The sequence below is a fragment of the Rousettus aegyptiacus genome, unplaced genomic scaffold (genome assembly GCF_014176215.1).
Source record: "Rousettus aegyptiacus isolate mRouAeg1 unplaced genomic scaffold, mRouAeg1.p scaffold_m13_p_14, whole genome shotgun sequence".
NCBI classification, from domain to species: Eukaryota; Metazoa; Chordata; class Mammalia; order Chiroptera; family Pteropodidae; genus Rousettus; species Rousettus aegyptiacus.
Window position 1 is genome coordinate 39881170 of NW_023416289.1, and position 10123 is coordinate 39891292.

Consider the following 10123-nt stretch of genomic DNA (forward strand, 5'->3'; position numbering starts at 1 on the left):
AACTCTTTGTGATCAGGCACAGTGAGAATCCCAGGGCCTTCAAGCAAATCAATAAGCACACGTTGCCAGTATACTACGGGAGCAATAAGAAGTCACCCAGCTCCTCTTCCAAGATGACCGAGCTCCTCTTCCAAGATGCCCTCCTGAACTGCTATGCCAGCAAGATGGAGAACTACTCTCTGGAGAATAAGATGCCTTTCAATATTTTGTTTCTTATTCAGAATTTCCCCCAGACAACCTCCTTTTATTGGTAAGCTTCCTCCCAATATCAAAGCCATTCTTCTCCCTCCAAACACCACCTCTTTGGTCCAATCAATGGATCAAGGACTTGTAGCACTTTTAAGGCCTATTACCTGAGGAGGGCATTTTCCCAGGCTATTGCTGCAACTGAGGAAGACACTGATGCAATTTAGGAAGGATAACAACACCTGTGACTGTATCAAGACCCTCGTTTGGGCTTAGGGTGATGTCACCAAAGAATGTATGACGGGAATCTGGACGAAGACCCAAAAGAGGTTGCCCTGTGACCTCAAAGGATTTGCCAAGGATGAGGAGGTTGCATAATTCCACAGGCTGTGATTGAGATGGCAAACCACTTGACCCTGGGTGCGGATGCGGATGACACTGAGGATATCCTAGAGGTGGGTCCTGAGGGACTGACTCATGAGAAACTGTCGGAACTGGAACAAGAACATGCAGCTGAAGAAGAGGCCAGAGAAAAGGAAACTGCAGGAGAAGAAAAAGACCAAGAAGTGAAGGGTTTAGCAGAAGCTTTGTTAGCTTCAAAGAGCTCCTTAAGAAGTTTGAAAACATGGACCCCAACACTGAAAGGTTTTCATTAATAGAGAAGGATGTTCATGCATTAACTGCTTACAAGCAAATCTATGATGAAAAAAAAGAAACAAACCAAGCAAACCACCATGGGCATATTTCTAAAAAGAGTGACACCTCCTCAAGAAGAGCCTCAGGCAAGTCCTTCAGGAGGTGTTCCAGAGGAAGGCACTGCTATCCTAGGTGACAGCTCCACTCCTGTTACTGGCCCCGAAGACCTTCCAGTGGGACGAGATGTAGAGGTGGGGGACAGTGCTATTGATGACCCTGGCCCCGGGCAGGCCTACGCTAATGTGTATTTGTGTTTTAGTTTTTAACAAGAAAGTTTAAAAATAAAACAAAAAAATTAAAATAGAAAAAAGCTTATAGAATAAGGGTATAAAGAAAATATTTTTGTATAGTTGAACAATGTGTCTATATTTTAAGCTAAGTGTTATTACAAAGAGTTGAAAGTTAATTTTAACATTTATAAAGTAAAAACATTAAAGTAAGCTAAGGTTAATTTCTGAAGAAAAACACTTTAAAATAAATTTAGTGTAGCCTAATGTACAGTGCGTATAAAGCCTACAGGACTGGCCAGTCCCGTCCTAGGCCTTCACGTTCGCTCACCCTCACTCACTGACTCACCCAGAGCAACTTCCGTCCTGCAAGTGCCACTCATGGTGAGTGTCCTGTACAGGTGGACCATTTTTTTTTTTATATTTTATACCATATTTTTGCTTCTTCTATGTTTAGTATACAAATACATACCATTGTTTGACAATTACCTACAGTATTCAATACAGTAACATGCTGTACAGGCTTGTAGCTTGGGAGTGATAGGCTACACCATACAGTCTAGGTGTGCAGTAGGCTGTATCATCTAGGTGTGTGTAAGTGCACTCTGATGTTCTCACAATGACAAAATTGCCTGATGACACATTTCTTGGAATCTGCCCCCATTGTTAAGCGGCACAGGATTATAATTGGTAAAGGAATAAATAACACTTAATAACAGGAGGCCAGAACGAGTTGGTGAAAGACCCAGATGAGGAATAACCAGAGAGAACAGAGGGGGAATATTCACGCAGAGAAAGAAAGATAGGAAGACCTGGAGAGACAGACAGGAATGGAACGAAGGAGAGGGATCAATAAGAGAGCACTAGACGCCCCAGTATAAACTCTCCTTGTAAGGGCACAGCTGTCGAGTTCGCCCCTTCGAAGGGAAGGAAATGGTGTGTTTTGAGTTCATTTTTAGAGTGCAAAATAAATACCAATACAGGTAGAAAAGACAAACAGATGTCCAGAAAACAGACAAGCAGTTGGCTCAGGATAGAAAATAGTGGCAGATTCATTTCTGACACTGTCCCTCAGTCGGGTAAAGTCCTCTCCGCAGGCCAGTGAGCAGCACTGACGTTCGAAAAATGGAACCTGGACGGAGAAGTCCCTCCGCTCATTTCGCATGGAGGATGCAGGGAGCGCTGTCGAAGGCGGGCACTATTCTGGACACGTCCCAGGAGACCATGGAAGGCAGGCCTCGCTCCAGCACAAGGCACCTAAGGGCACATGAAAGTGGGGGAGGAAAAGGCTGCGAGCAGTAGGGGTCTGGGGCCCACAGCATCTCTCACCTGCGGGTGCTCAGCGCCTGCGATATGAGCCATCACTCCCTCTGCGAGTCTAACCAGAGGCAGGGGCTTAACTCAGAGGCCTTCTCCTCCGCCTCCCGAACGTCCTTTGACTCATGCAGGACCGCCTATAGGGCCGACTGGCGCAACCGCGGTGACCGTGGGACTGTGGGCCTTGGCGAGAGTGGCGGCAGACCACTACGAGTATAAGCCAGGGCGCTGCCTCCTCTCGTACTACCGTTCGCTGGACCCGAGGGCGCTGGCGGCGGTGAAGGCGCTGAGGGACCGCTACGTGAGTGACGCCCAGACGCCGGCAACCTGCGCGCGCCGCGGTAGGAGACGCCAGTCCCTGTCTGGAGGGGCCCTGGCTTCCTAGCGTCCAGCAGACGCATCTTGGATCTCGAGATCCAGAATTCTGACCGCAGGGTCTTCCGAGACAACCGCTCTCTCGGCAGACAGCGCCTTTGCGTGGGTCACGAAAGGGCGCCCCCTCTAGGCGGACTCGGCTCACGTCGGGGCTCGGCCCTGGGCAAGGGGTGCACTGGAGCCTGACCCACCGCTTGGAAGAAGAGCTCCGTGGCTCAGTGCACAGTCCCCACAACCACACCGGCCAGTCCGGGTCCACGTCCAGGGGTCCTCGACGTGCCAGCGCTTTAGAGACCCTGGCGAGGAGGCCAATCTCACCCCTGCCCTTGTCCCCCAGGAGGACGAGACGCTAAGCTGGAGGCCGCGCAACTGCTCCTTCCGCCCAAGGAGGGATCCCCCGAGCCCCTCGGTGAGGCCCGCGGGCGGCCGGGGGGATGCGCGGGCCAGGGCTGCGGCCCCCTCTAACTCCGCCGGGTCACCCGCAGACCTGCGCGCGGCTCCGCCTGGTGGTGCGGGGCCTCGCCGACGCCCAGGAGGTGCTGAGCAGCTTGCCGAGCCCCGAGCTGTACCCCGGCGTCATCCGGACCCTGGAGCTGCTGGCCGCGGTGCGGCGGGACGTGGCCGTCTGCGTGGGTGACGCCCGCACCCAAACCCTCCACCCGCACCCCAGCTCGCTCTGAGCTCTCCCGCCTCACGGCGAGGCCGCCCGATTCGCGGTCGGTGCCGCTGAGCCCCGAACCCTGACCCCGTGGGGACACCATTCGCGTCGTCTCGGTGTCCCCGGATCCGGTCGGGTCTGCGGCTGGGAGGGTCACGGGCGACGTCGGCGGGAGACTCGGTCCTTGCTCTCCCTCATTTAGCTCCCGTCCCCCATGCAGCTCGCGCTGGCGCGGCCCGGCTCCTCGAGGAAGTCGGTGCGGCCCCCCAGGAGGCGTCGCCCGAGGCGGAGGCCTGTGAGTGAAGCGGAGACGCGGGGGCGGGGGGCGGCGGCAGAGCGGGGAGCGGGTGCGGTGGGGCCGGGCGCGCCGCCGCCCTCGGGCGGTGACGGACGGAGAGGAGCTTCCGGGAGGGCGAGTCGCGCCTCAGCCCCGCTCCGTCTGCTTCCCGGGGTCCAGGACTCGCCGCGGTGCCACGAAGCCATCGTCATCTTCAACCTCCTGCGCCTGCTCACGTGGGACCTGAGGCTGGTGGCGCACTCCGGACCTTGCCTCTGATCCCGCGGTGGCTCGGAGCGGACCCACAGCTCCCCGGGCGGAGCGCAGCGGGCCCGTCTCCAGACGGCGGGCGCGGAGGCTCGGGCGAGGCTCTGCCGCCGCCGGCGGGACCTCGCCCCGGCTGCGCCGGGTGCACCGGCGCGGGTGCCTCTCCGAGGATCAGAACGTGTCCGCCGCATGCAGGGACATTTCCGTGCGCTGCGTTGCCCTAAGGCCATCGGGGGCCGTGACTCGCGGGATGAGACTTGAGTCCGGGTCACCTAGTCGCTGACCCCCAGCTACCATGGACCAATGTCTACCTCTCTGGTTCCCAGAACCCCAGAACCCCCTCTCCCGCGAGGTCCTACACCCTACTTTGAACCTTCAGTGCCCGTTCTCAGATTCCGCGAGGCCGTGACTCTTGGATCTCCGTGCCTGGGAGGCCTCATCCGCTGAGGGGTTTGGCAGTGGAAGGGCCCACTGTCCTTAGTCACTGCAGCTTTTTGGATTCTGTAACCCGTGTGTCTTTTGTATTTCTGTTTTCTGGTGTTAATTTATTGCCATTATTAAATACCGTCGCATTTACAACGTTTGTTCGTTCCCCTGTGATCATTCTGAGGGCCATTTTTCAATTAAAAAAAAGGTGCTGAGGCAAGGAAATCAGGTGACTCAGTCACTTAATGATGGTGTGACTGGGCAAATCACTTCTCTCTGAGCCTGTTTCCTCATCTATGCAATGGCGTTGTTATCCTTCCCTTGCAAATGAGTACTGTACATTGAAATAGCGTTAATAAAGCTTGTGTAGCTGAGGGCATAGGAGGGTCTGAATTTATGGTCTCTGTTTATTAAATAACCACACACACACACACACACACACATGCATAAAACTTGCACTTTTTAATTTGCCCAAGACCGTAGCCTCGCCATCTTTGTGGCTGACTGCAAGCCTCTTTCCCAAGGCCACACGCTTAGTGAGGGTCAGAGAAAGGGTTGAACTCCAGACCCTCTAGCCCCAGAGGCCATGCTGTTAACCAGCCCATCAACTTCCTTTCTAAGAAAAACCAGTAGGAAGTTTAGGAATTCTGAGATCATACGTTCACTTTCAGAATTCGCTGTTGACCCAATGTCCCCTCTCCTGGGCTAAGGTCTCCACCCTCCCACGCCCACCCCTCCAGTTGACAGAAACTGATCAATGCACTGGACAGTGACGGGAACATCCCTGCTCTGGGCTTTGAAACATTATTGTGTATCGGAGTTCGAAGATTCTCCCACCTGAGGACTTTGGTCCACTCTCCCCCTGGGATTATGGATGAGGGAAAGGGCGTTTGGGGTGGGAGCCAAAAGGACTGGGCACCTGCTGTCCGAGAAAGTTGCCAGTCTCTGGGTCCTGGGGATGGAGCTGCCCAGAGGCTGGAGGACGCAGTGGTTCCTTGTGGGTGTCAGACAGACTTGGTTAAAATCGCGCCCTCACTGCTTATTTGCTGGGAGGCTTGGGTAGGTCTCTTAACCTCTCTGAGTCCCTGCAGTTTAGTCTGTACTTGACTTGAAATGTAGCACAGTGTGCCCTTGAGGTCATCATGGATCCAATACTACATTGTGGCAAAGCCTCAGTGATGGGGAGAGACACGGAGCGCTCGCCAAAGGGGTGGTGGTGAGGGGGCGTCTTCGTTTTCCTTTTGCACTGACTGACTCCTTTGCCCAAGAGGCTCCCTCCCTCACTTCCTTTAGGTCTTTGCTCAGACAAGAGTTTCTCAGGCCACCCACTGAGTGCAAACCCCCTCCTGCACCCCGCTCTCACCCCTGCTTTTCTCTTTCATTTTCTGTTATCTGATGTCATACACACCGCCTGCAACCCCCCCCCCCAAACTATGTCACTCCTCTCTAGTAAAGAGCTCCACGAGGGTTGTTTTACTCCCCCCCCCCCCCCCCAGTGATCTATTCCGGGCACCTAGAGCAGTGCCTGACACAGAGTGGGGGCTGAATTACACCTGGTGAAGGAATGAAGGCCACATACTGAGCTGGTCCCCCCCCCCTCCCAAGGCCTTGGCTACACCCCAGTTCCCTAGCAGGGCCTCCTATTCCTGGGTCCCTCTGTGCCCGGACAATTAAAACCGCTAGTCACGCTCCCCCTCCTCCCCATCTCTCTCTCAGTGCAGGTGGGGGGTGGAGCAAGAGCGGGTCGCCTCTGCTAACACTGGCTGCTTTGCCTTTCTGTTGCGCGCTGCGTGCACGCTTAGCCAGGGGCTTCTCCCTCCCCGAGTAGCCTCCCTCGTGGAGGTTGCAGGTTCTTCTCGACAGCAGCCCTGGGGGTGCCTTTCCACTCCTCTCGGCGCACTGGGGCAGCCTGCAGAAAGGCGAGTCCCTCTGTGCGCTCCCCATGCAGTCCTGGACCTAGTGCTGTCAGCGCACTGTGACGCCTCTCTGTGGGACGGAAGCTGCCCCCATCCTGAGGACTCGCCTTGGGAACTCAGTTCCTGTCGAGGACCGGGAATCCTTGTCAGTTTCTTTTTCTCTCCCGCTGCTCACCTGGCTCGTGGCCCCGCCCCGGACGGGCTTCCCCAGCTGGGGCCTCCTTCGGTGGCAGGTGTATTTTCACTTTTACTACATCAGCCGGGATCGCCCTGCCGACCAGGCTAAAAGGCGCGCCATGGAGCCCAGGCAGGACTTCCATCTCAGACGGAGCCGGAGGAGACACAAGAGGCACGAAGAGAGCGGCGGTCTGCGACCCGCAGGAGGACTGCGGCCAGAGACGCCAGGGAAGACTGAGCGAGAGACCTAGGGGACAGCCTCCCAGTGGACAGTTGGATCCCCGTCTGCTGACACAGGCCGGAGACCGGAGGGCAGGATGGAGCTGGGTGAGCCCGCGTCGTCGTGCAGACCCTCCGCCGCCCACAGCCCACCTCAGCGCGGCGCTCGCCATCTGCTCACCCGCTCGCCGTCCGCTCACCGGCTCACGCGTCTCCCCTTCCACCTCGCAGACGTGGCCTCGGGTTGCATGCTGGTGCTGATGCTGATGACGACCGGGCTGACCAGCACAGGAGCCGTTCCTGCCCCCACGCCCCTCAGGACCCTCCAGGGTGCAAGGGGCTGCCACATGGCCCAGTTCAAGTCTCTGTCCCCGCAAGAGCTGAAGGCCTTCAAGAGGGCCAAGGATGCCTTGGTGAGTGTCCCCGCCTGCTGAGGGCTAGTGTGCACCTCTCCCGCCGTGTGTTGCCAGCTACTCTGGACCCAAGGTGGACCTGCAGCCGTCCTTCACTGGGCTGGCCTCCGCCCTTCCGCGTGGGTACCTGCGGCTCTCGCTGCAGTGGGCTGACTGTGCTCCTGCAGTGGAGATGCCTCTACCACCCTCTGGCAGTTGACCTCCCCTCCTGCTGCTGTCAGCCATTACCGAATCCCACTGCGGTGGTCTAACCTGGTGGTCTAACCTCGTCCAGCCCTCCCGCTGCGGGCTGACCTCTGCCCTTGCTTCCTAGGAAGAGTCCCTCCTGCTGAAGAACTGGAGCTGCAGCTCCCGCCCATTCCCTCGGACGCGGGACCTCAAGCAGCTGCAGGTGAGTTGGGAGAGTCAGGCCCAGCCCTGCCCTCAGCTCGTCCCGCTCCTGCGCCGCCTCAGGCAGCCCCTTCGCCTTCCCCTCTCTCTTGTCCCTGTTTCCTCGCCCTCCCCGCCGGTCCCCCTGACCCGTTCCCCTCCTCTGCCCATATGGGCTGTGCCCTCTCACCTGTCCCCTGACTTTCACTTTCACCTGCGCCCTCCTTGGTCCTCGTCTCCAGTCCCTCAGGTCCTGTTCTCTCTCATGTACAGCTCTCACCTGTGTCCTGTCTCCCCTCCTCAGGTGTGGGAGCGCCCCGTGGCTTTGGAGGCTGAGCTGGCTCTGACGCTCAAGGTCCTGGAGACCGTGGCCAACTCGACCCTGGGGGACATCCTGGAGCAGCCCCTCAGCATGCTGCGCCACATCCTTGCCAAACTCCAGGCCTGTGTGAGTGATGGGGGCGCCAGGCCATGTGTGTGGGCTCTGAGCCACGAACGAACGTGCCCCTCTGTCCCAGGCCCCACCTCACACACCACCCTCCTCTGCCCACAGGTCCCAGCTCAGCCCACGCCAGGCCCCAGGCCCCAGGGCCACCTCCGCCACTGGCTGCACAGGATCCAGGAGGCCGAGACAAAGGTGCATTGCTGGGAAGAAGAAACTCATGTCTGGGGACAACTGGGAGCCCAGTCATTGGAGTCACTGAGCTGTCTCTTTCTCCCCACAGGAGTCCCAAGGCTGCCTCGAAGCCTCTGTCACGTTCAACCTCTTCCGCCTCCTCACCTTGGACCTGAACTGTGTCGCCAGTGGAGACCTGTGTGTCTGACCCCTGAGGCCCACCTGCAACCTGTCCCAGCACCTTAGATATTATTTATGCATTAGCCCCTTTTCCTAATTTATTAGCATCAAATTCCTATTTATATATGTATGTTGTGAATTTTCAAACTCAGACCCAATAAAATATTTATTTTTTTTACTCTTCGTGAAAATTTTACAAATAAACTATGATCAAAAGATGCTCTTTGTTCTGTGGTTTTGCGTGTTTGTGTCGAATATGTCTTCCTGTGTTGGCTGGGACGAGATCCGAGACCTGCCTGTGTCCACTTTGGTGTTGACCCCTAGGGACCATGGAACTGGCTTCCTCTGACCGTGACAGGGCGGGACCTCGGATTAATTCCGAACTCCTCCTTTGGAACCTCTGAACCTCTGACTCCTGGAGCAAGTCTCATTTTTAAGATATTTGGGATCGCAGAATTCAAAGTTCTCAGTTACAGTCCTGAACCATTTAACCATGAGGATACATTCTGAGAACTGTCACCTGGTGATCTGGCATTATGTGAAGATCAGAGTGCACTTACACACACCTAGAAGGTCTAGCCTGCTGCTCAACCAGACCGTGTGCCATAGCCTATCGCTCTACAAATCTGTACAGCCTATTACTGTACTGGATATAGAAGGCAATTATAACACAACGGTAAGTATTATTTTATCTAAACATAGAAAAGGTACAGTAAAAATACAGTATAAAAGATTAAAAAGTGGTCCTTGTGTGCAGGACACTTACCATGAGTGGCACTTGCAAGACGGAAGTTGCTCTGGGTGAGTCAGTGAGTGAGGGTGAGCGAACGTGAAGGCTGAGGACGGGACTGGCCAGTCCTGTAGGCTTTATACGCACTGTACGTTAGGCTACACTAAAATTATAAACAACATGGTATTAAATCAAGCACAAGAGAAAGGGTGCACTGAAGAGACAGTGTCACATAAAACACATGCTGTTTACAGCAACCTCCTCTATGTGAGTTGTGAGAACACACTCTAAAATAAGGATAAGAAGTATAGTAAATGCATAAACCAGTAATGCAGTCATTTATTATCGAGCACTAGGACTGCACATAGTCAGAGGCGCCATGCTTCCACACGACTGGCAGTACAATACGTGTGTTTACAACAGCATCCCCACCAACATGTGAGCACTGCACTGCGTTAGTGTCGCTAGGCAATAGGAATTTTCTTTGTTATAATCTCATGGGACCATTTGTCATATATGTGGTCCATCAATGACCGAAAAAAACATCATGTGGCCTATGACTACATTGTGATACTTTTGGATCCTTTATTTATGCGTCCTTGTGCTTGTAAGACCTGCATGCCTGTAGTGTTATTCTGTTTCTCCTGGTGTTAATTTATTTTCATTTATTAAATGGCGCCGCACTTAGTAGTGCGAGCAATCATTTTGTGTGAAATGGAAGAGGCCCGACTTTAGACTCAGACCTTAATTTGATACCCAGATGGGACATTTATCTACCTAGTGACTTTTAGTAATATTTTTACTTTTCCAGCCTTGAGTTTTCTCTGTCTAAAAATAACTTAGTGATACCTCTCTTGGAAAGGTTCATTTATTCATCTATTTGTTTATTCAATTACCCATTCATTCTGCATGCGTGGTATTGCCTGGGTTGCCTGTTATTGCCAGTTACTGTGTTGTAGCCGCCAGCCCCCAAAAGACATATGGACCACCAGAAATTAGTGAGTTATAGGAAGGACATTCTTTATTCAGCCAGCTGGATCTGCCAGGGGTACGCAGACCCCAAATTAAGCAGCC

General features: G+C 54.6%; 2 protein-coding genes across 2 annotated transcripts; both read left to right on the forward strand.

Moving 5' to 3' along the window:
• The first annotated feature begins 584 nt into the window (after window positions 1-584).
• LOC118611486 (interferon lambda-4-like) lies at window positions 585-4015 on the forward strand. Its single transcript, XM_036232690.1, has 6 exons — window positions 585-759; window positions 2558-2727; window positions 3139-3210; window positions 3287-3430; window positions 3680-3754; window positions 3917-4015. Exons 1-6 carry the CDS (start codon window positions 585-587, stop codon window positions 4013-4015), a joined length of 735 nt encoding a protein of 244 aa, XP_036088583.1.
• Window positions 4016-6659: 2644 nt separating this feature from the next.
• On the forward strand, window positions 6660-8535 carry LOC107521776 (interferon lambda-3). Its single transcript, XM_016166771.2, has 6 exons — window positions 6660-6849; window positions 6973-7154; window positions 7468-7545; window positions 7828-7971; window positions 8077-8160; window positions 8249-8535. Exons 1-6 carry the CDS (start codon window positions 6840-6842, stop codon window positions 8345-8347), a joined length of 597 nt encoding a protein of 198 aa, XP_016022257.2. The 5' UTR covers window positions 6660-6839; the 3' UTR covers window positions 8348-8535.
• The last annotated feature ends 1588 nt before the right edge of the window (window positions 8536-10123 follow it).